The sequence below is a fragment of the Eublepharis macularius genome, chromosome 1 (assembly GCF_028583425.1).
Source record: "Eublepharis macularius isolate TG4126 chromosome 1, MPM_Emac_v1.0, whole genome shotgun sequence".
Classification (NCBI taxonomy): Eukaryota; Metazoa; Chordata; class Lepidosauria; order Squamata; family Eublepharidae; genus Eublepharis; species Eublepharis macularius.
Window position 1 is genome coordinate 167332983 of NC_072790.1, and position 21719 is coordinate 167354701.

The 21719-nt window shown below is 41.9% G+C and overlaps 1 protein-coding gene across 1 annotated transcript in view; it reads right to left on the minus strand.

The window, feature by feature from the left end:
- Positions 1–429: 429 nt before the first annotated feature.
- Positions 430–21719, minus strand: part of MRPS18A (mitochondrial ribosomal protein S18A) — a 48225-nt gene continuing 26935 nt past the window's right edge. Inside the window, exons 4-6 of the mRNA XM_054998365.1 lie at positions 20938–21061; positions 17702–17771; positions 430–704 (exon numbers count right to left, since the gene is read on the minus strand). Coding sequence (XP_054854340.1) covers positions 560–704; positions 17702–17771; positions 20938–21061 — 339 coding nt within the window. The 3' untranslated portion in view covers positions 430–559. The remainder of the gene's footprint in view (positions 705–17701; positions 17772–20937; positions 21062–21719) is intronic.

A 21719-nucleotide genomic window follows, 5' to 3' on the forward strand; every position in this document is an offset into this window, starting at 1 on the left:
GCAACTAGACTACAGCAATATTTTCTCAGTCTATCTGCTAATATGACTATCCATGAAAAAAAATCCAAATCTTAAAAGACAACAAAGTACACAAATCAATTTAGATTATCAGTCTGTTCTGACAGTGGAATTTGCCTACAATGTTGTATTCAAGAGTAGAGAAATTGTTGAAGGCTAAAGTATGATTAATGATGTTGTACAATGAGGGTCTGACTGCTGTGAGCATGTACTGTTTGCTGGGCACTGCTATTTTAATCTTTATTTCAGTGCTCACTTTCCAGTAGCACTAGAGCAACTGTAGAACCAGCCACAAGGCTAAAAGATTATGAAAGGTGAACTATTTCAGCTGAATTGTGAATTATAAATTATTCCTTCATTTGACAGTCAGAAGAGTATAATGGTACAAATCACAGGACACTGGAGTTTGTATCAAGGGTTTGATCGGGATTTAATGAAGAAAAATAGTTTGGTCATCCTAAAGCAACAGCCATCAGATCTTTCAACATTCTGAGACAGGGCAGCAGAAACAGTTTTGATCCACTGTTAAAACCATTTCACCTTAGTGGTTAAAACGAAGCGGCTTGGATCCATAATTAATGTTATCTTTGAGTATGGGGTGTGATACAGGCATGGGGACTTTGCACCACTTGTGTCCTTTGTTCCAGATGGGCTGTACAGATCTGATAGAATATCGGGTAAGATACCTATAAAGAGAAACAAAAGTGGGTCATTAATTAAATCAGCAACTGAGAAAACATTTTGCGATACAATCAGCAGGCCCAGATTCCACCCAGGGGCTTTATCTGTACATGGCTAAGGCCACTATAAGGCTCAGTACAACAATTTTTGACAAAAAGAACCTGAGCTGTTTGAGCAGCACTTTTTCAATTATAACAGCAGCACAATTCACTGGAAGCTGCAGATGTCCAGCACCACTTTACACGTCAATGAACTGGACAAGGATTACTTCAGTCTATAGCCTCATAGAGGACAGCCTCATTTCTGAGGCAAGATTCCCACCTTCCCTCTTGGCGCTGTTCTGCATGGAAGTCAAGTACATACAGTCTCTCTCGATCATGCCCAGTCACTGTCATTTCTATTGATTTACTTTAAAAAGCTACACATAGATTAAGACTCTGGTGTGTTTCAACTCTCACCCGTTACATCTGGATCTCAGGTTATTTCTACTGCCTTGAAGTGCAGAAGCAAACATATTCTGCTTGTTTCATCTTTTTGGGAAGACCCCAACTGCTACAATGAGCCTAAGCTGCAGGCGTGAGACAACTAGTACTACATAAAAGCCAGATTCATTTGATAGTCTCCAAAGGCAGTAAGTCTATTTTTCTAAGAAACCAAGTTAAATTTTCTTTTTGCATGGGAATAAGAATCTGGCAGGGGTATTTATTTTCACACATGCCTGTAAGAGACTGTAGCAATATTCTTGCAGGATTCTGTTTGGATTTGCTGGTGTTGGAAACCAGAATCCTCAAAACAAGGGAGTTGCTATCTGTGAGATTGCATGAATAATGATCCAACAGTCTTATATTTACTAATGGAGCTGCTCATCACTGTGATGACTCAAGAGCTGAGAGCTTGTCCACAGATGTATACATCAGGGCCCTGCAAATTCAACTCATCACCCAATAAACTACACTGACAATAGATTAGATTAAACCTGACAATTTCCCCCATATTCTGTGTTTTAGGGGTTTCCTAGGGGCAGACTTTGGCCTGTACATGTTGTTATGTGGCTGATCCCATCCTATTTTTAAAATACAGACCGTTTTTATTCTATTTTATGTTATTTACTGTCCTCACTTAAACTGAAGGTGGATTACACACAGAGTAAGTCAATATGATCAACAGCTGGGACATTCAATAAACAATGTAATAGGGTATGGATTGCAGAATTTGAAAACAAGCATGAATCCAAATTCTGATATGAAACATTGCAGAAACAAAATATAAGTAATTTGACATGATATATTAAACAATGTGGAAACTCCAAGTAGGAGCATGGCTACACCAACAGACATTACCCAGTAGTATAGTCTATAGTTCCTGTCACTTTACCAAGACATCTCTCAGAGCCATTTCTTACAGCATTGTTTTTGAGGAGAGTGGTTTAGTGGAGTTACAATGTGTTTCTGTTAGTTCTGAAAAATGTAATTGTTCTGGAGGAAATTTCTGGATAACTGCAGAGGGAGGTTTAGATATTTTAAGGAACCCCCCTCCCCACACAAAATAAATCTCACAGGAGTCACTTATGCATTTGTTAGGCTTCCAAATTAAAAAGAAGCCTTTCTGTACTCAGGCACAGATGTGCAGACATTGTTCAAGCAGTATGTGTGCTGCTGCAGAAGCTGCAAGAGGGCATCAAGTCCTCTCACCCAGGAGGTCTAAGTGTTGGTGACCATCTATGGCCCATGCCAAGAAACTGCCAAGAAACTGATTTGTCCCTGTCTGTTTCTTGGTTCAGTTCAGGCTTTGGGTCTGATAAAAGCCTATAAAGTCATCATAACTCTGCAGTGTCAGAGCTCGGATTGAACTATGCAGGTGCAATGCTACTATAACTTCAAGGTCTTGTACCTACATTGCATCATTCTAGCATTCTACTACATGCACTGACCTTGATTGGCTAATTAGGATCGGGCCAGTTGCTACAGTTTTGGATAAAAGAAGAGTACTCATTCTAGCTTGCACCCACCTTCTGGATTGCTATTGCTTTTAAACTCTGCATGGTTGCTGAAGGATTGTCTGCTACCTGCTTTTGTGTTCTGGACCTGCTCACTTGGATTGGTGCCAGTCCAAGATTTCTGTCTCTAGATTTTGAGATTCTGAAACCTTGTTTGGACTCTTTTGGTTTAGCCTGAAAGGTAACCTTGTGCTGGAAGACTGAAAGTCTGTTTAAGTGTATTAATTCAGTTATCTAGTCTTTGTGATTTTCCTCTCTGCTTGCACACTTGTATGTCTGTACCCTTCTGTGCTTCCGTCAATACATTTCTTTGAGTATAACCTTGTGTGTTCTTTGGGAATTTGCAAACTTCAATCTGAATCTAGTACTTTGGCTCACTTTGGTCACAGCAAGCCTGCTGCCACCTCCCTGCCCCTTCTGGGTATGGTTCTCCCAAGGCCACTCCCCAGATGGCCATGAAGATGGAGGCCATCAGGGAGGCAGCTGGCCCTTTTGGGGATGTAAGGTGCACAAGTTCTGCTTCAGCAGCAACAACAGTGAAGGACTACTCAGCTGAGCCCTACAAATTGTGTTCCACCAAGCTGCTGAGTTACTGGGCCAGAAAACAGGCAGTCTAGCTACACCTCTCTTTTGTGGATCAGAGGCTCCTCTCATGCCCTCCAATGAGCACGATGAGTTTTTCAGAGACATATGACACTGCCAGCCCACACTGCTCACATCTGGAGGGTTGAGCAATTGAAGGGCAATGTGCCACTCTTCAATTATCCTCCCATGGACTTTGAGAATGAGTGAAGCCTGCATCCACCCAGTCTGTGTTCGGGGAAAAACACTTCCCAAAAGTTAAATCTTTAAACTCAGAAGTAGAAAGAAACAGCAGGGAAGTTATCCAATTTAACTGGCATTATATAAAATCCACATTCCAAACTGTATTCTAAACAAAGAAACAAGCAAGCAAACAAACAAAATCCCTCAACTGAACCACACCATCTCTTGGCACAATTCTGTGTGGAAAATACATAAATACAGTGCCAAAAACGTTGTTCTTGCTACTAGCAAAGAAAAAAAAGCACCACAAATATTATTGAAACAAGAAGAGATGTTAGGAGATTAGGCATGAGTGTGTCTCTTAGAGCAAGCAGAGCCCAGAGATGCTCCTAAAATGAAGCTCATGCATGCTGTATTGTTGTTGTGCTTCTTTAGAGGGGTGGGAAAGAACAGGAGTGCTTGAGATGCACTGCAGCGTATGAGGCTCCTTCTCTGAGCCAGCGATGATATAGGCTGCAGACTGTAGAGAGAATGTGGGTGCCCCAAACACCCTTCCTCTCACTTTTGGAGGTCTTCCTTGGGGAAGTGTTAGCTTCTTGCAAGATCTGGCTGCCTGCCTGGGTACTGGCTTGCCAGGTTGGGTTGGATTCTCTGGTTTGACGTTGTGCTTGCTGCCACATTGGCCTTGGGTTCTGCCTGGTTTGTTTAAAAGGGGATTAGAGAGATTTATGGAGGATAGATCTATCAGTGGCAACTAGCCATGATGACTAAAGGGAACCTCCACATTCAGAGGCAACAGCCTATGAATGCCAATGCTAAGAGGCAACATCAGGGGAAGGCTTGGAAGTTGCACCTCCAGAGTAACTGGGAGGCCACTTTGTGAGTCAAGATGCTGGACTAGAGAGGCCACTGGTTTGATCCAGCAAGGCTCCTCTTACGTTAGGTAGAGTCATAAATGTATAGAGAGTAATGAGCCAATTGGCTGATCTTTGCAATTACTAGGCCTAAAAAAGGAGTAAAAGGATCGGTGGATGACGCTGGTAGTGACTTGTTAATCCTTGTACTCCAGCATCAAACTACAATATAAATGCATGAACGACTGTACTATACTATGATGGATTCATATGTTTTCTGTACAGCTTTCTTTATAAAGAAAAAGTAGCTTTTCATAAGAGTAAAATCCTGTTTTGAGAAAGATGTACTGTTCTTTCATTTTAAGCCAGAATGGTTTGGATCTTACCACTCCACTCAGCTAAGCATGGTTTGCTGTGCTGGAACTACAGATTGCCTTGCACAAGGCTCACTGACGTTTCCCTCTTTCTCCTCCCATTTCCAGCAACCATTTCTGACCTGGAAAAGTTGATTGCTGGCGTTATGGGACCTGTATGGAGTAACAGCCTCAAGGATCAGTGAACTGCTGTCATGAGGAGAGCAAATCTGTCCCATCTCCTCAGTGTAGCTCTGCTGATGAAAGAGAAATTTAGTCTTCTTTCCTCTTTTTGCTGCATCCCATTTCCCCTGGTTACTATCACTCCACACAGATCTAACAATCCTGGGAATCAGCTTTCCTGGGGTCAAATATGGTTGCTGAGGTGGGAAAACCATTTTTTTAAAAAAAAGAAACTCATAGCTGAACCTTAAAAGAAACCTCAATGATTTTTATCCACCCAGATAAATAACTGAGCTTTCATATTATGGGATATTGGGGAGTTGTTCTCAGTCGTTCTGCCCTTCTTACCCGTGCTCTATCAAGCTAATTACAACATTTCCTCCATCTAGCTTCCTGACACACTGATTATAAGGATTCCTTCCTTTTTTCACTCCTCGTATCTGATGAAGGGAGCTCTGACTCTCAAAAGCTCATACACTGGAAATCTAGTTGGTCTTTACGGTGCTACTGGACCTGATGCTACTGGACCTGGGCCCGTAGGGCCCTTCTGCTACAGACCAACATGACATCCCACCTGAAATAATTTTTATTTTGGATCTATATTAGTATCATAATCTTTGGATATATCTCTTAGCAAGTGTGCTGTAAATAGCTTTTTAGTTTCAGGGGGTATTGTGTGAGTCACCACCTGTTGAGAGAGAGCTCTTAAGCCAAATGTTCTATAAAGCAAGTAGATAGGACAAGAAGAGGAAAAAGGCAAGGTTTCTACTTGTGTTCTTGCAGGAAAATCTAAGCTCTGCACCAATAACACCCAACTTAACACAAATTTGTAACAAACTTTTAAGTAATGCAACAATGCTGAATGCATACCTCTCTTGCAGCGAGCAGCAGCAATAAAAATCCTGTGTCCTTTTCACATTTTCATTCATTCATTCATTCATTCATTCATTCATTCATTCATTCATTCATTCATTCATTCATTCATTCATTCAATTCCATTTATATCCCGCCCTCCCCCAAGCAGGCTTAGGGCAGGTCATAATAGTAATAATCATATACAATTAAATATACTTAAAAACAAGGATAAATCACATTAAAAACAGTAATAAAAAGGTGTATATCAGAACCAAAAAGATTGTAATAATGCCATACAATGCAGACAGTGAGATGGCTCTCCCAATCACATCCAGGCGAAAAGATATAGTGGGCATGGAAAGGGCATGGACAGTCAGCCATAGGCCTGGTGGAACATCTCTGTCTTAGAGGCCCTGTAGAACTGCAACAAATCCCGTAGGGCCCGGATCTCCAGTGGGAACACATTACACCAGGCTGGTGCCAGAGCTGAAAAAGCTCTGGCCCTGGTTGAGGCTAGGCGAATGTCCCTCTGGCCAGGGACCACCAGTAACTGCTTGTCTACAGAGTGCAAGGCCCTCCCAGGATACAGTGGGAGAGATGGTCCCGCAGGTTTGTTGGTCCCAGTCCGTTAAGGGCTTTAAATATCAAAACCAGAACCCTGAACTGGATCCAGAACTCAACTGGGAGCCAGTGCAGCTGGCTCAGTCATCTCTTCTTTGATGCAACATGTGCAAATGTAGATGTTAAGTGCTTTGGGCAGAGCCTTGTAAAATTTATTTGCTCAGCATAGTATCTACCATGCATTTGGGAGCCACAAAGCGATAATGAAATCTCAACAGCACCAAGCAGTTACAGAGTGTACGAAAACTTCTCACATTAATCCAGCACTTCTCATGATGAAGGATCCCAAAGAGCTTTTTAAACTATGTGTAAAAAACAGACTGTATTCAAAGCTGGGCTGCTGAAACTAAACTATTCCAAAGTTTTCAGCTCAGCTCTCTACCCTGAACGTAACACAGTAGATGGTATTACTAGTCTACTTGTTCATAAACTGCTTCAGAACAAGAACAAAAAAATGCTCCATGGAACCTGCACCAAAAGTAATCCATGTATGAGAAGGATCAGCAAGGGGTGAGCCTAATATATTAACATGCATCAATCTTTCATTTAGGACAGAAAAGCATAAAGTCACTCTAAGAAGAACAAAAACCCAAAAGTATTCACACTATTATTCAGTAAATGCTATATTGGGATTTCATCATGAAGCCAAATCTATTTCATCTGAAGGCTAGACACTTATTTGGAATCCAAACTGAAGGCGCAAAACACTATTTACAGGAATAGTGGAAAAGGAGCCAGGATTATTTCAATGCATCACAAACACACTCAACATATTTTATAGGTATTTTTGGGAGGAAGGAAGAGGAGAAAGGCGGCTTTGGTGATAAAATGATCTCACTAGAAGAAGAAAGCAAGACATGTACAAGCAACAAGGGACATTTGTTCAGAAGCAGTGGCTGCTTGACAGCCCTTCATTTCCAACAGAGGCTTTGGGAGGCCTTTACTCCAATTTTGGAGAGGAAAAGACATTTAAGTAAAGGCCAGGTTTTAAAGCTTTTATTATTTGTCTTTTAAAGCAGGTTAATCCAACTCTGTTTCAGCCCTTTGGCTTCCTTTGTGAACAGAAAGCAGGCTGGGACTTTTCATTGTTAGTTGAAACAGACATTTGGATGCACTCCATTCCTGGAGCATACTTTACTTTTACTGTTCCTAATACTTGCTTTGTCTAAAACTCAAGAATGGCCATTTATTTGCTGCCTTTTAACCTCAATAATTTCACACAGGAGAAAGCAAGCACTGCCTTTAAACCTGGAGCAGTCCTTCCTCTGCCTTGTCGCATTTTTTGCAGAAGCTCATTTTCTGTGGATGATAAGAGTTTTCATTATTCATTACTTCCAAGGATAATTCCTTGTTACAGAACATTACACAACTGTATAAAACATATCAACCACAGAGTACATTGTTATAGAACAGACTGCAGTTTCTTTGTCTCATTGCTAAAATTCCATCTAGCTTTGATAGCACAGAACCAGTACACCACATTACTTTTAATACAAATTATTTTCTTAGGGGAAATGCCCATCTGTTAGTCCTGTGCTGCCCCAAAGCATCTCTAACTGGAGTACAATGTACTCTGTAACTTTCTGCTACTTCCAACAGCTTTAGGGAGGCAACAGAAGAAAGCTCAGTGTGTCACTGCAAGTGCTGGTTGCAGTGTTATTGCTGTATATATTATCCCATCACTAAACAGGAAAGTAAATTACTGCTAGGAATTATATGGTTTATGAACAGCTAAATATATCAGCAACCAATGCTGGAAGGAACAGGAGCAGCTACTCTGGATATAAGTTACCTTATGAGCTTGCTGCAGTACTATTAAGGCTAATCAGATAGGATATCCTGTAATGTGGGATGTTTTCTAGTTCTGGCAAAATAAAAGACCCCTACAATTTGAATGTCTCAACAAGGTTTAATACACTATGGGGGAACAGGCCCGTAGCTATGGTGGCGCAAAAAGAGGCAGTGTCCCATCCAAAATTTGTCAGTGAGCATTAGTCTTTCAAGTGTAAACTGTCTATGCAAAAGGAAAAGAAGTTGATGTAGAAAGGTGTGAATTCTTTCATAAATTTTCCAAGTGTGAATTCTCCTGGTAAGTGACTAGAACAGTATGTGTAGTTAGCAGGAAAGGAAAGCCCTGATTTTAAAAGCCTTCAGCAGAAAGAGGGTGGGTAGTAAAATCAAGTTGGAGAAAAAAGGTGCGGGGGGTGGGGAGAAAGAAAAAGAGAGGCTGACTGAGGAGTGAAGGGACTAAAATTGAGTTGTAGCAGACTCACAGAAATGTGAAGAAAAAGAGACGGAAAAGGACAGTGTTTCACAATAGTCCTGCAGACCTCTTACTACTATGGAAAGTATTTTTGACAGGACACGAAACAAATAATAAGGGGTTGAGACCCAGAGGTAAATGAGAACAAAACTTCTTTTGCTAATATATACTTGTTTCAAATGACAGAGCTTTCTGTTTCCCTTGTAAAAAAATTACAAAGGACAAAAAAGGAGGTTGTATTTACAGTTTACAATTTCAATAAATGGAAGAAAGGCTCCCACATTTCTGTAATTCTGCAAACTGTGTAAAACAGAGTTTGGGAGGCCAGTTTATAAAGCTAATGGGGAACAGAGAACAGGACTGTATGATACCATGTATGCTACATATTGTCTATCTATTGTATGTACAATTATGTTCTTACTGTATTTTTTCTACTTGTCTCATTCCATTTTCTGCACAGCTTGACGTTTTAATTTTATTTATGCTATTTATAGTCCGTGTTTCTCACTGAGACTCCAGATGGATTATACAGTGTTAAGTCAACACGATCAGTGGCTGGGGCATTCAATAAACAAAGTAATAGGATAATGATTACAGAAAATTGAAAATAAGCAGAAATCTGATACAGAGCTGAAACAAAACATAAGCAAATAGGCACGACATATTAAATGAAGTGGAAGCTATCCAGTTGGAGTATACTTACAGCAACAGACAGTACACAGTAGTGTAGTCCACAGTACCTATCCATTTACCAATGCATCTTTCTGAACCATTTCCTAGCAGCACTATGTAAAAAAACCCTCTTGAATAATTCAGTTTTGCATAGTTTGCAGAAAACCAGGAGAGTGGGAGCCTTCTTGACCTCTTCAGGCAGAACATTCCAGAAGGTGAAATCTAAATTCTTCAAGCAGGCCATTCCATATGTGGAATCTGATACTTTCTGTGCTTTTCTAATTTTTGTAATCTTGGTCCTGTTGCATTGTTGCATGCAAGTTATGCAAGAGTCATGCTATTTGATTACAATGTTTTACACCATGTAATCTGCCTTGAGTCTCAGTGAGAAAGGCAGACTTTAAATAAAGTAAATAAATAATGATAGGCTGCCCACCACTTTATTCGTCCCCCCCCCCCCAACAAAAACTTTCTGGCTGAGTGATACACAAATGGACTTTAAAAATTATTTAGAAAAATAAGAATGGCAGTTCTGTACAGACACTGTGCTCATTTACTCCCACTGTGCTCCCACTGTGCTCATTTACTCCCCTAACAAAAAAAACTGTCTTGAAGAAATAAATCACAAAGAAAATAATTTTACAAAGGAAATTTTATCAATTGTTGAAATATACATTATGCTGATTGAAAGTACTGATGTACACATTTAAGGAACTGTATGAGCTTTCCTTCATATAGAAATGATTAAGTAAAAAAACAAAATCAGAACCAATAGTTTTCCAGAGGTCATGATTTTGGAAAGAAAATTTTCTGAAATGTCTGATTTTTTTTTAAAAAAATGAGATGTATGGATGGAATGTACAGTGATCACAAAACAGGATTTGGGCATTTACAGCAACTCCCATTCCCAACAGCTCTCCACAGCCTGTTGCTATGCTCATATTTCCAATGATCCCAATAATGCAAAAGCCCCCAAACTCCCTCAATGCAGGCAGGCTTACCAAGTTTGCACAACATACTAAATCACTGTATTTTAGACCTCATCGTCATACTCAAAGAATGGTACATGGTACATGGTGATCTAGCTTCTGGTGACTTATTTTGAGATGTCGAAGGTTTCAAAGTTCCACACAAGCAGACATAGCTACTTAGCTCTGATAAGGAGCACAGCTGAGTCAGGGAAGCTTAAATCTAAACTTCTGATCCCTAACTGAACTATTTTCAACCTAGCTCTTGTTTTGGTTAATTGCAGGGGACTACTGGAATCACTCCATTAAAAAAATGGCAGGACTGCCTCCTTTCTGCCACAGCCCCTTTCCAAGATGCCTTGTGGCTTTTCTCACCTGTGAGCTGACAGCTCAGCTCACAGTCCATTCAGACAACAAGGAGGATTGAAGCAAACTTTCAAGTATGGGTGCGAGAAGCCACATGCTATACAACAGCTGTCAACTTGGAAACACTAATCTGGATCCATCCTAAAGAACATTAAGAACATTGCAGGGGAACAAATCTCACATATTAGTGATTTTACAAGTTCTGTGCCACATACGGACAGAGAATCTCTTCTGTTTACTCAAGTCAGACCTTTAAATTATCTTTCACATGACCTGTAACTTTAAAGCTAGATAGAGTCATTTACATGAAATGCTGAACTTTTTCACATGAGATTCACAGGTCCTTTGTAAGGACAGAGAGTAAGCCCCTTCTTGTGCCTACCTGACTAATGTAAAAACAGGATTTTAGGAATGGGAACAAGAATTCTCCACCTCAAGGAAAGAAGACAGAATTGGTTCATAAGTTTTCATATCACTAGGAAGAAAATGCATAGACTGGTTGCTGGAAACCAACAGCTCAGCCCTGGGAACTCTGTATCTCTTTGGAACCACTCAGCCAATTAATGTAATTATTCATTTCCAGTATAAAATTGAACCCTTTTCTTCTATTTTCCCAACACAAAGGACCTCAGCAAAGAGAGCTAATCCAAATCTAAACAATAAAGCCTAACGGAATTTTCTGTGCAATGCACCTTGAGTCCCTGTGAGAAAGGTGGACTAGACAATAGTTGACTATTGTAATGCACTATACATACGTCTCCAATCTACATTAACTAGGAGACTCCAATTGGTGCAAAAAGCTGCAGCTCGATTGTTATCAGGAGTGAGCAGGAGCAAGAACATCACTCCCATCCTGCATTCACTCCACCTCCATATGCTCCCCCAGGCAGCTTCGCTCATTTGAACAGGGTCTTTCAAACGTGCCATCCAGCACATGGGCGAAATCAACAGCAGCCTGTACACAGGCTTTTCCTGTGGTGGCCCCTACCCTGTGGAATGGCCTACCTGAGGAGGTCAGGAGATACAGCCCGGAAAATCCACAACAACCATCGTTCTCCGGCTGTGAAAGTCTTCGACAATATTACAAAACAAGATTGAAAGTTCTGAATGTTTTATTTATTTACTTCATTTATACCTCGCCTTTCTCTCCAATGGGGACTCAAAGTTGCTTACATCATTCTCCTCTCCTCCATTTTATCCTCACAACAACCCTGTGAAGTAGATTAGACTGAGAGTATATGACTGGCTCAAGGTCAGCCAGCAAGCTTCCATGGCAGAGTAGGAATTTGACCAGGGTCTCCCAGATCCTAGTTCAAGACTACACCATGTTGGCTCTTACGTTTTATGTATAAGGGAAATATTTGGGGCATTTAGTTTTTGCGAGAGAAAAATTCTCAGGTCTGACAGTTTCCCGTTAGTGTTGCATAATGCTCTCGCAAGAGCTTTGTTTGTTGAACTCCCTCTCCCTACTTTTCAATCAACTGCAGTCACTCATTACAGTTTAGAAGGATCTTGAGGTATTTTTCTTAATATTAATTTATAAAAAATGGGAGCAGGAATTTATTCAATCTTTGAACATGACCCTCACAACTCCTTCCCTGTGTGTGTGTGTTTAGAGGGATGATGGCTACTTTCTTTGGGAATCAGCTTTCTGAGAAAGTATGACTGACAGAAGTAATCATTCAAAAGAAACTGAGGAAATGCATAAATTAGATTACCCTCCACCCACCCTTTAAACACTTCAACTCCTGAAATATGGTCATAACACTGCTCTGTCTTGGACTGTTTTAAGGATAATACATGAAGCACTTTAAGTACTCAGAAGTTATTTTAAAGATGCTGGTATCATCATCATCTTAGAGAATATGCTCCTGCATGTTAATAGCACAGGAACAGGGCACTGAATCTTGACTGTCCCTCTCCCCAAAGATGTGTCTCTTGTGTGTGTGCACACGTGCATGATGGCATAAGCATGCGATACAGCAGGGATTCCTGTAGGAATGACACGACACAGGGTTGCGATTCTGAGCATCAGTCTGCGAAGGCTAGTCTCCCCCAGGCTTCCCCCCCTGACGGAGAGCGGCAGCCAGCAAAAAGGCTTGATGAGAGGAACTTCCTATATCTTGGCAAGCTCTAATCATGTCTGCCAACTCTGGGTTTTTCCCCAGACCGGCGATAACCCTTCGGCACTCAGAAGTAGCATTCTCTTTAGCCAGTTTAAGTAACAGCTCTTCTTGAGCGTCAGCGTTATCAACTTGACGCCTGAGGGCTTCCTGCAGGCGATTAACAAAGTCTGTGTAAGGCTCAGCGGCTTTTTGGCGAATGCTGGAAACGGTTTGTGAGGGTTTGCCAGAGGAGGGGACATGTTGAAAATCGCGAAAGGCACAATTAGAAGAAACCTCCAGAGTGGCAGCAGGTAAAATTATCTGATGATCGGTGTCACTAAAATTTCCTGCCCCATAGAGTTGCTCAGCAGTGTAAGCTCTGCCAGAACTGGCGCCTCTTAATACACACTGCTGGCGGAACTCACTTTCCCAAACCACATATTGTGCAGGAGTTAAAAGCATGCAAATCGTGGTTTTCCAATCCTCTGGAACTAGGGTATGATTACGCATGACAGCCTCAAGCATACCCTGTACATAACTGCTCTGCAATCCCATATCTCGAATCGCTTTCCTTAACTCAGTAAGAACAGGATAAGAGAGAGGCTTATATTCCACAATCTGGCGACCCTGAGCATCAACCTGGTCAGTAACGTGAACTGGGCAGATAGCAAGCATTTCAGTTAATTCTGCCACATCCTCAGATTTCACCTGCCTGAGTTCTCGTTCCAGTACCTCCCTCACCAGCCGCCCTGGGACCCCTCCCGTGGAAGGTGGAGGATTAAAATCCTTACCGGGAAGTGCAGAGGGTTGTGGAGGGGAGGGAGAGCTGAGCGGTGCTGGAGGAAGCAATTGCACTTCAGCATACTCTGGTGGACATTCCTTAGACAATTGAGCAATTGGAACGGGTGTAAACTTCTCCACTGCATTCCTGCATTGATACCAGGTATGCAACAATTCTACATGAGCTCGTGGCGGGGCATGGAGAACCCGGCCAATTTTCTCCCAGTCCTTGAGGCGGAGAGATCCCTCCTCAGGATACCAGGGGCAGAGCTTAGTAAGCTCCTGAACCAAGGAGCGAAGTTGACTAGAAGTCACGGACCCGCCGGACTTCTGAACCAGGAACTGGAGCTCCTCAATATGCCTGCGCTGGGCATGTGAAAATTGTCCTCCCATACTCACCAATGAAGGGGTCACTGCGACAGCGACGAAGGAGTGCACTCAAAGGAGCCTATGCCAGGCGTTGGTGAGCGGGTGTCCCTGTTCAGGCGCCACTTGTAGGAATGACACGACATAGGGTTGTGATTCTGAGCATCAGTCTGCGAAGGCTAGTCTCCCCTAGCCAGGCAGTGGCTCCTTTATTTAAGCACAGCATGCATACACAAGGACTGATGACCAAGGAAATAATGTTTATCTGTGCTGGCATCCAGTTAATCAGTTACTGACAGGGCCGGCTGAAATTGCACATTGCATTGTTAAGCATTTACGAGGAGATGGGAGCAGAGTGCCCTTTCGATCAGGGTAGGCTTTCCTATCCGCTGACCTAAGGACCCACAGATTCCCAATGTTTTTAAGCCTGCTAGCACCTTTGGAAATCTGGCATGAGCTTGTGGCTGCAATCACAAAATGGGTGCCACAGGAGCCAAGTACAAAATGACTGCCAGAAGAGGTGAAACCAACCACAGAATGTCAGGGAGTGAGGTAATGCATAATACAGATAGTAACTTTTCAACATTTCAGGCAGAATCTCTGCTTAACTGGATGCCTTTAAAAATGAACACCCACAGAAATACAGTGAAGATCCTTGTGCTAGGGTAGCAGCTGTTGCTGAAGAAACATTTTAAAAATCCCCATGCCATGTTGGGGATCCCTGCTATGTAGAAAGAAACACAGGATCCCTTAAGAGCAAGAACTTTATGTTCTGCCTCTAATTATTAAAGATTTTCATTTTTGCCTGCCTTCTTTATTCTCAACCATACCAAATGTCTAGAAGATTGGACTTCAAAATCAATAAGACAAAGGCCTCACTGCATGTGATGTGATGATGTTGCAGATGTAGGACTTGCTCACTAATTCAAGTAAGCATGTGCCGCCTGTGTCCAGGGACTTACTTTTATTACCATGGGCAGAGTAAGCTGAATGTGTGACACAAAGCCATCTGTAGAGGAAGTAGTAGAAAGCCATGTGACTGCCTTTCATTTTTGTGTTTCTTAGAAGAGAACCAGATTGTAAATGGTATTTATTTACTTCATTTATGCCTCGCCTTTTCTCCCCAATGGGGACTTAAAGCAGCTTACATAGTTCTCTGTGAGGGAGACTAGGCTGTGTGTGCGTGTTTGGTCCAAGGTCATCCAACCAAGCTTCTACGGTAGAGTGGGGATTCAAACTTGAGTCTCCCAGATCCTAGTCCAACACTAGGATCTAGGCAACCCAGGTTCTATTCCCTGCTCTCCCATGGAAGCTCACTGGGTGACCTTAGGCTAGTCATACACTCTCAGCCTCACCTATCTCACAGGTTTGTTTTAAGGAAAAAATGGAGGAGAAGAGAATGAAATATGTTGCTTTCAGTCTTCATTGGGGAGAAAGGTGGGTATGTATGAAGTAAAATAAAAATTAAAAGAAAATTTCTGAATATTTGTTAGCTATGGTAATAATTACAAGAACACTCTACCTAGCAGTAAAATCAGGAGTAGAACTCTGACAGAGCCGAGAAGCATGTGAAAGAGAAAAAAAGAGAAAAATGTGGCATCTCCCAAGAAGAGCAAGAACCTTATGTTTTTCCTCTCGTTAAAGACCTTTGTTTGCCTTAATCTGAAACATCTCATATTGCTACAAAACGGCAACCAGGATTGAAAGATTCCATGACTAAAAGGGGGAAAAAATCCTGACATTACATAATAAAGGTTTCAGAAAATAGGTCAATCTTTTCATTCACAGCACTATCCAAACTATTTGTTCGTATCAAGGACTCATCCATTAGCATTTAATTATATTTCACTCGTTATTCACAGCCTCCCTGAATGTTAGATTAGCACACTCCTTAAGTATTTAGGGTTCATAATACTGCAGATGGGAACATGAAGCACCTAAGGAGGAAGTACTTGAACAAGACCAGGATAGATCTGGGAACTGAACCTCTCAAACCCCTAGCCTGTGCTTTAAACACAACTGCCTCTTTTGATGCTGTTGTGAAGGGAATGAGACATGGCAGTTTGGACAGAGTGTCATGACCTAACCCCCAGGGCTGCAGGAAGGAAGTGGTTAAAAAAGTCTTCTGCCCTCTCCACCACTGGCTGTGCAGAGATCAATGTGGGAGGCACAGGTGGGGGTAGGCACACAGCCAAGCCCCTCAGTGCTACTTATAGTGGTTCAGACATGGCAAGACTCCAACAATGTAGAGCTTTCTACACCCAGCCATTACAGACAATACTCTGATGAGCTGCAACAACGTTCCTAGAAATGCCCTAAATGTACCTCAGTTCTAAGTCCCTGCTTCCCACTGCCTACACATTTTTCTCAACCATCCCACAATATAAATGCCTCCCTCCACACTCCTTTCCTAGCTAGCCATGCTGCCAGATCAATCTCTGGCTTCCGCCCCTTGCCCCAACAACACCCTCTCCTACACTGTTCCATTTCCACCCCACAGCTGGGTAGAAATGGCAACAAAAAGCAAAGGCACGGGATGAAGTGAAGACAGCAACACTAGTTTTAGAGTTTTGCTGGAAATGTGATGCTGAAGTAGCTACCCCTTCTATTTGTTTACTGCCATAAAAAAGATTTTGTTAAAAGTAAGTTTTGTGGTTCAAAGCTGTGTTCTGTTCCACAGAAGGGACTGGAGTTCATTACTTCATCTTAATCTAACAGGCATTATTTCACAGCTGCTAAGTGTCACTCTAGAGTTAATAAACTACTGCGCGAAACTCCCAGATATGGATTTGATTTTTAGACAGCCAAGTTGAACAGAAATTCCTCTTTCAGAGCCCCCAAATTTGGTAAAATGTACTTTAAAAAATACACTGACCTAGTTTCTGCACAGAACTCCAGTTTCAGAGAGAATTACTGAACTACAAGAGTCTCCAAGACCAGACCTACACCACAAGAAGAATCTTAGCCTGAAATATGAAGCCTCTGATTTCCCAAGCAACATTGCCTGTGGCCTTCAGTAACCTCACAGCTTGCTAATATGAACTTCATAAACTGCTCTGACATCCCTATGGAAACAGAAGACGGAGGTCATAAACAGGGGATTAGCACCTCTTAACACTGAGCAAAGCAAAAAAGGCTACAGGGGGCTTAAGTTCCCCATTAAGGGGCAAGGGGCTGCTCACCAGTGGGGGTGGAAGAGTGCAGTAGAGGAAGGGCAAACCAAAAAATGAACTACAAATTGTAGACAAAAAGAGGAACAGGACAAAGAGGACAATGAGTTCCACCACCTTCCCGTCCCCTTCCACCACCCGTTCCCAATACTCAGACAGGCTGTCTATATCATGGCTCACAAGTTCTCTTAAATTGCACTTGGTCTCTTCAGACTTGATAGTGGCCTGGAGAATTAAGGTGTGTTAAGAAAGAAGTCATCCAAACCTATCATGGTCAGCATAAGCTGGACTGTATGAAAAAATGCTTTTAATAAAGTACAGACAATGGAGGCTCCCTCCTCTCATCACTGTCTCTTAAGACACTGGATCATCTTGTGCCAATTTATTCAAGATTGGGCAATTTAGGCCTCTAGCAGTAACCAACTGCTGACTTCAGTCTAGCTTTCAACAACTTCATCAGTATCATCGCTTGGACACTCTGGAGTCTTAAACACACATTGACAGATGACCAACTGGACATAAACCCTGTTTTCAACCCTTGTATCCCAGGCTGAGAAGGGTATGACCCCTATCTTGTAAAATGCTGGACTGCAAGATCTAGTTCTTGGACAAGTTTGTTGCCTTCAGATCACACATTTAAACCATAAAACAGAATGATTCTTCCTCCGAGATGGAAACAACTGACCTGTTGAGCCTTGGTTTGTTGTTCTTACGGACTTCTTCTGGAAGTGGGGGCTTATGATTTGGCAGCAAACCTGAAAAGTAAAAAGGAACAGAACTTGAGACATAAATGGGATTTATTCTTAAGTATATGTAAGACCATTGCCTAAGTGGGATAAACAGGGAGAGCTGGCATGGCACAGCTGTTAAGAGGACAGGACTGAGACCTGAGACAACTGGGTTTGAATACCTTCTCTGCATGTAGGCTCTCCTGGTGACACCGGGACTCTCAGAGTTTCTGAGCTTAACCTACCTTACAAGGTAGTGGTTGCAGAGATAGAGTGGAGGAGGGAAAACATTGTGATAAGCCTCTTTAGGTTCTGATTAGGAAGGAAAATGGGACATAAATAGAATAAATAAAAATAAGTATAAAACTATGGGCTTGTAATTTAAAAAGAGGGGTTAAGAAGGGTTAATATTACATACAAAGTGTAACGGGATGGCATGAGACATACCAATCCCTAGTTACCAGACACCTACTCAGAGTCCATCTATTTTTGAGTTCTTTTACTGCAGCTGCAAACTTTTTTACTCTTAAGCCATGAGGTTTAGAAACTTCAAGTCTTATTCAAACTTCAAGTCATCTTGGGGAGGTGGCATAGAAATTTTCCAGATAGATAAATTAAATCTCATTGTGGTGCTTCATATACAACATTCACTGCACACAACAAAAGGTCTGATCTTAAGATGCAATGCCTAGCCATGCTCCAGTGCAGACAGCTATAATTTGTTTTTGAAAAGAAAACTGTGATCAATATACAACATATTATTTAATTCTTACATAAATTATATATTACATATTTATCCATTGATTTTGAGTGCCATGAAAATCAAAAACAGATCATCTGTTTTCTCTTTAATTATTCATCTTCAGAATCATCTGATACCAAACTTAAACATTCTTTACAGTTTTCATTTTTAAACAGGCAGTTAACCTTATCATACAAAAACAATCCTTTAGCTTATTAATCCATTCTCTCTTTTTTTTGTGGGGGGGGGGGGTCCCCCCAGTATTTTGCAAAGACAAGTAAACAGTTATAAAGGCATACAAAACCAATTCTTGCAGACCACATAGACCTTTTACCACATAGTTTAATACCACCACTTCTGGAGTGTAAGAGGTACTAAATCCAGTACTAGCATTTTTTCAGTAATTACTTGCATGGGGACTTTCCCACCAAAGGTGATATAAAGTATTACCACATACCAATCCCATAATGCCAGCAACAGCTATATTACAAATCTTGGACAAATTACTGCGTGACATGTGCCATCTTAACCACCATAATTCTTTATCTCTTAGGGATAAATTCACTGTCAAAAGTGTTAATGTTGAACCTTTTGTAAATGCAAACCACCACAATTCTGAGCTAATTTGCTGGTCAAAACCTTTCGCCACCTCTTTTTGTAATTTTTTCTTTTCAGAAAGCTACAGTTTGGTTCCTTAAGATTATACCAGGAGAATATGTTTCTCTCCGCTCAGCCTTTGGTTTGCATCATACTATGTAGAGAACGTATCAGGTTCTGAAACAATAAGGTTAATGGGTTCTATACTCCCACACAATTTCTTCCTTTATCTCACGGTGGATTATTCATATTTTGAATTAACCAGTAATGAGTATTTATATGCATGTTAGAAAATATTACTTGTACTGAAGATATTTTTGGGCCACTATTCAATGTTTACTGCTGGATGCAGTAGTTTATTGATAAACTGGTTTATTACTTTTCATGTTGGAAGCCTGCTTGGAATTATGCATGCTGGAAGGTTATAAATATTTTAAACAAAAAAACTATCACCTGTCATAGAAATGTAAAAATTTCACTGCCCTAGAAATGAAATTCCTACTTGAAATTCTGCAGTTGTACACTTAGCCTGAATGGAATGTTTGCATATTGCAGGGGTTGGGGAACTATCCGTTTAAGGCATTTTCCACCCTTAAACCATAAAGCTATAGGGTGATTTTCAGTGCAATCCTGTTCCTAAACAGAGTTACTCCAGTCTAAACCTATTGATTTCAATGGACTTACAGCGCAATTCTAAGTGGGGGTGATGGTGGAAAGTGCATAGGAAGAGGACTAAGGCTTACGTAGGCACAACTTGCGTTTACACGGGCGTAACACTTCCTTCCGCCGGTGGGTGGGGAGGCACGCTACTGTGGGCAGGCTGCTGCCCATGGCCATGCCAGGTAGCCGTACGAACACGCAAGTGAGGTGCAAGTCCCTGTGCCAGCGCTAGAGGGGGCGGGGTGGGGGCGCAAGTTAGTTGGCTTCCTCAGCTTCCTCAAAAAAGGAGGCATAGCCCATAGGTGCCTATTGAACGGGAAAACTTGGGCCCCTCTCCTTGTGCCCAGCCCTTTCTCCACGACCCAAATGGGGATGGCGACTACCGGGTGGACCAATCTGTGTGTGCTTCCCTATACCCAATCACCTGCCCATGCACCCTACGAAACCTCCAGCTGCGCCACTCACAAACTTAGGTAAGTGAGCAGCAGCCGGAGGCTCTGGCCAACAGTCTCCTTCTGCGGGGACTTTGTGCGCAAGGCGGGAGAGTGGGTACTCACAGTGGTGGACCATGAGTGCACTGGGGGGCCATAGCAGGAAAACTGGGAGAACTTTGCACTTGCTCAAGGGAAGAAGGGCAAAGTCCAGAATGTCTGACTAACTAACAATAACCACCCAAGTCCCCTTGCAGGTTACCTGACTCTGGAGTTTCAGCTTGGTAAGAAGCAAGGGAGCACTGACAGGTAAGGAGCTGGGGCGGCGGCTAAACCGGCTCACTGATTTGTGCCAGCTACCCCTCTCACCTGAACTCGCCTGACCACCAGCCTCTTCAGGTGAGGCTCAGCAGGGGAGGGGGTGGTGGCAGCAGCCCCTGCCTGCCACAGAGGCAGTTGCCCAGAAAACTACTCTTGACACAGCCAATTGAGGGGGGGGGGAAGCTACCCATGGGTGCTCTGTTCAGATTCCCTCAGCTAGGGCCCCTCCTGGCAGAGGAGGAAGTGAGGGCAAGTGGTTGGGTTGACTGTGTGTTTGTAACACCCTGTTGCTGGAAGGTGCTCAGCTTAGGACTGAGCTTCCCTAATGGAGTAACTCTGTTTAGGATTACACTATTTGTCTTTGGATAGCTCTACTATATGATAGCTGTTGCTGCAAATAACAGATTGCTATCTACAGAAGTTATACTAAAATATGATTTACCTGCTCGTTGAGCCATTTGCACACATACAGCAATTTTCTTGTGCTCTTTCAAACAAAGGCCTGTGATCCTCCGGGGCAGCAAACCCCCATCACTCCGTATGAATTGACTTAGCAATAAAACATCCTTTGGAAGCAAAGAGAAGGGCAAAGAAATAAGCATCAAAACATAGGCTAATCTTGCAATACCTCTTAATTACTTTTGTAAGCAGTATCTGAAATGGACCAGATGATAAACTATCTTGGATGGTCTATAACAACATTGTAAGACATCTTAATAGCTGAATGCCTTCCAGGAATAAAATGTTTTGCATATTCTGGAAAGTGACAAGAAAGGAAAGAACTCCACATTCCATTTGAGAATGCATTCCAGTTTTTAACTGATACCTTGTAGCAATGAGTTCCCAAGTCAAAATGAAATAACATACAATATTTATCTAAGTATCCTGATTATTTAAGTTACTAGAATATTTACATAATCAGTAGTATTACTAAAAGGAATACTATTTAAAGGTTAAACTGAGTTGGGGTCTAAGGGACATAAAGGGGAATTTGGATAATTAAATCCCAATTACTACAGCAGTGTGGCAGCTGCTCCCTCCTTCCCTGGGTTCTTCCCATGCATGTATGAATGTACAATATGAATGTGAGAAGATGAGCATTTGCAAATACTGGTATAATATATACTGATTTATTTGTTTTGGAAATGTGGTCTAGAGCTGCAGTGTCCTGAAGAATGTACTGTCAGTTCTGCTTAACTACTCATGTGAGCGGTTTCTTTGCCC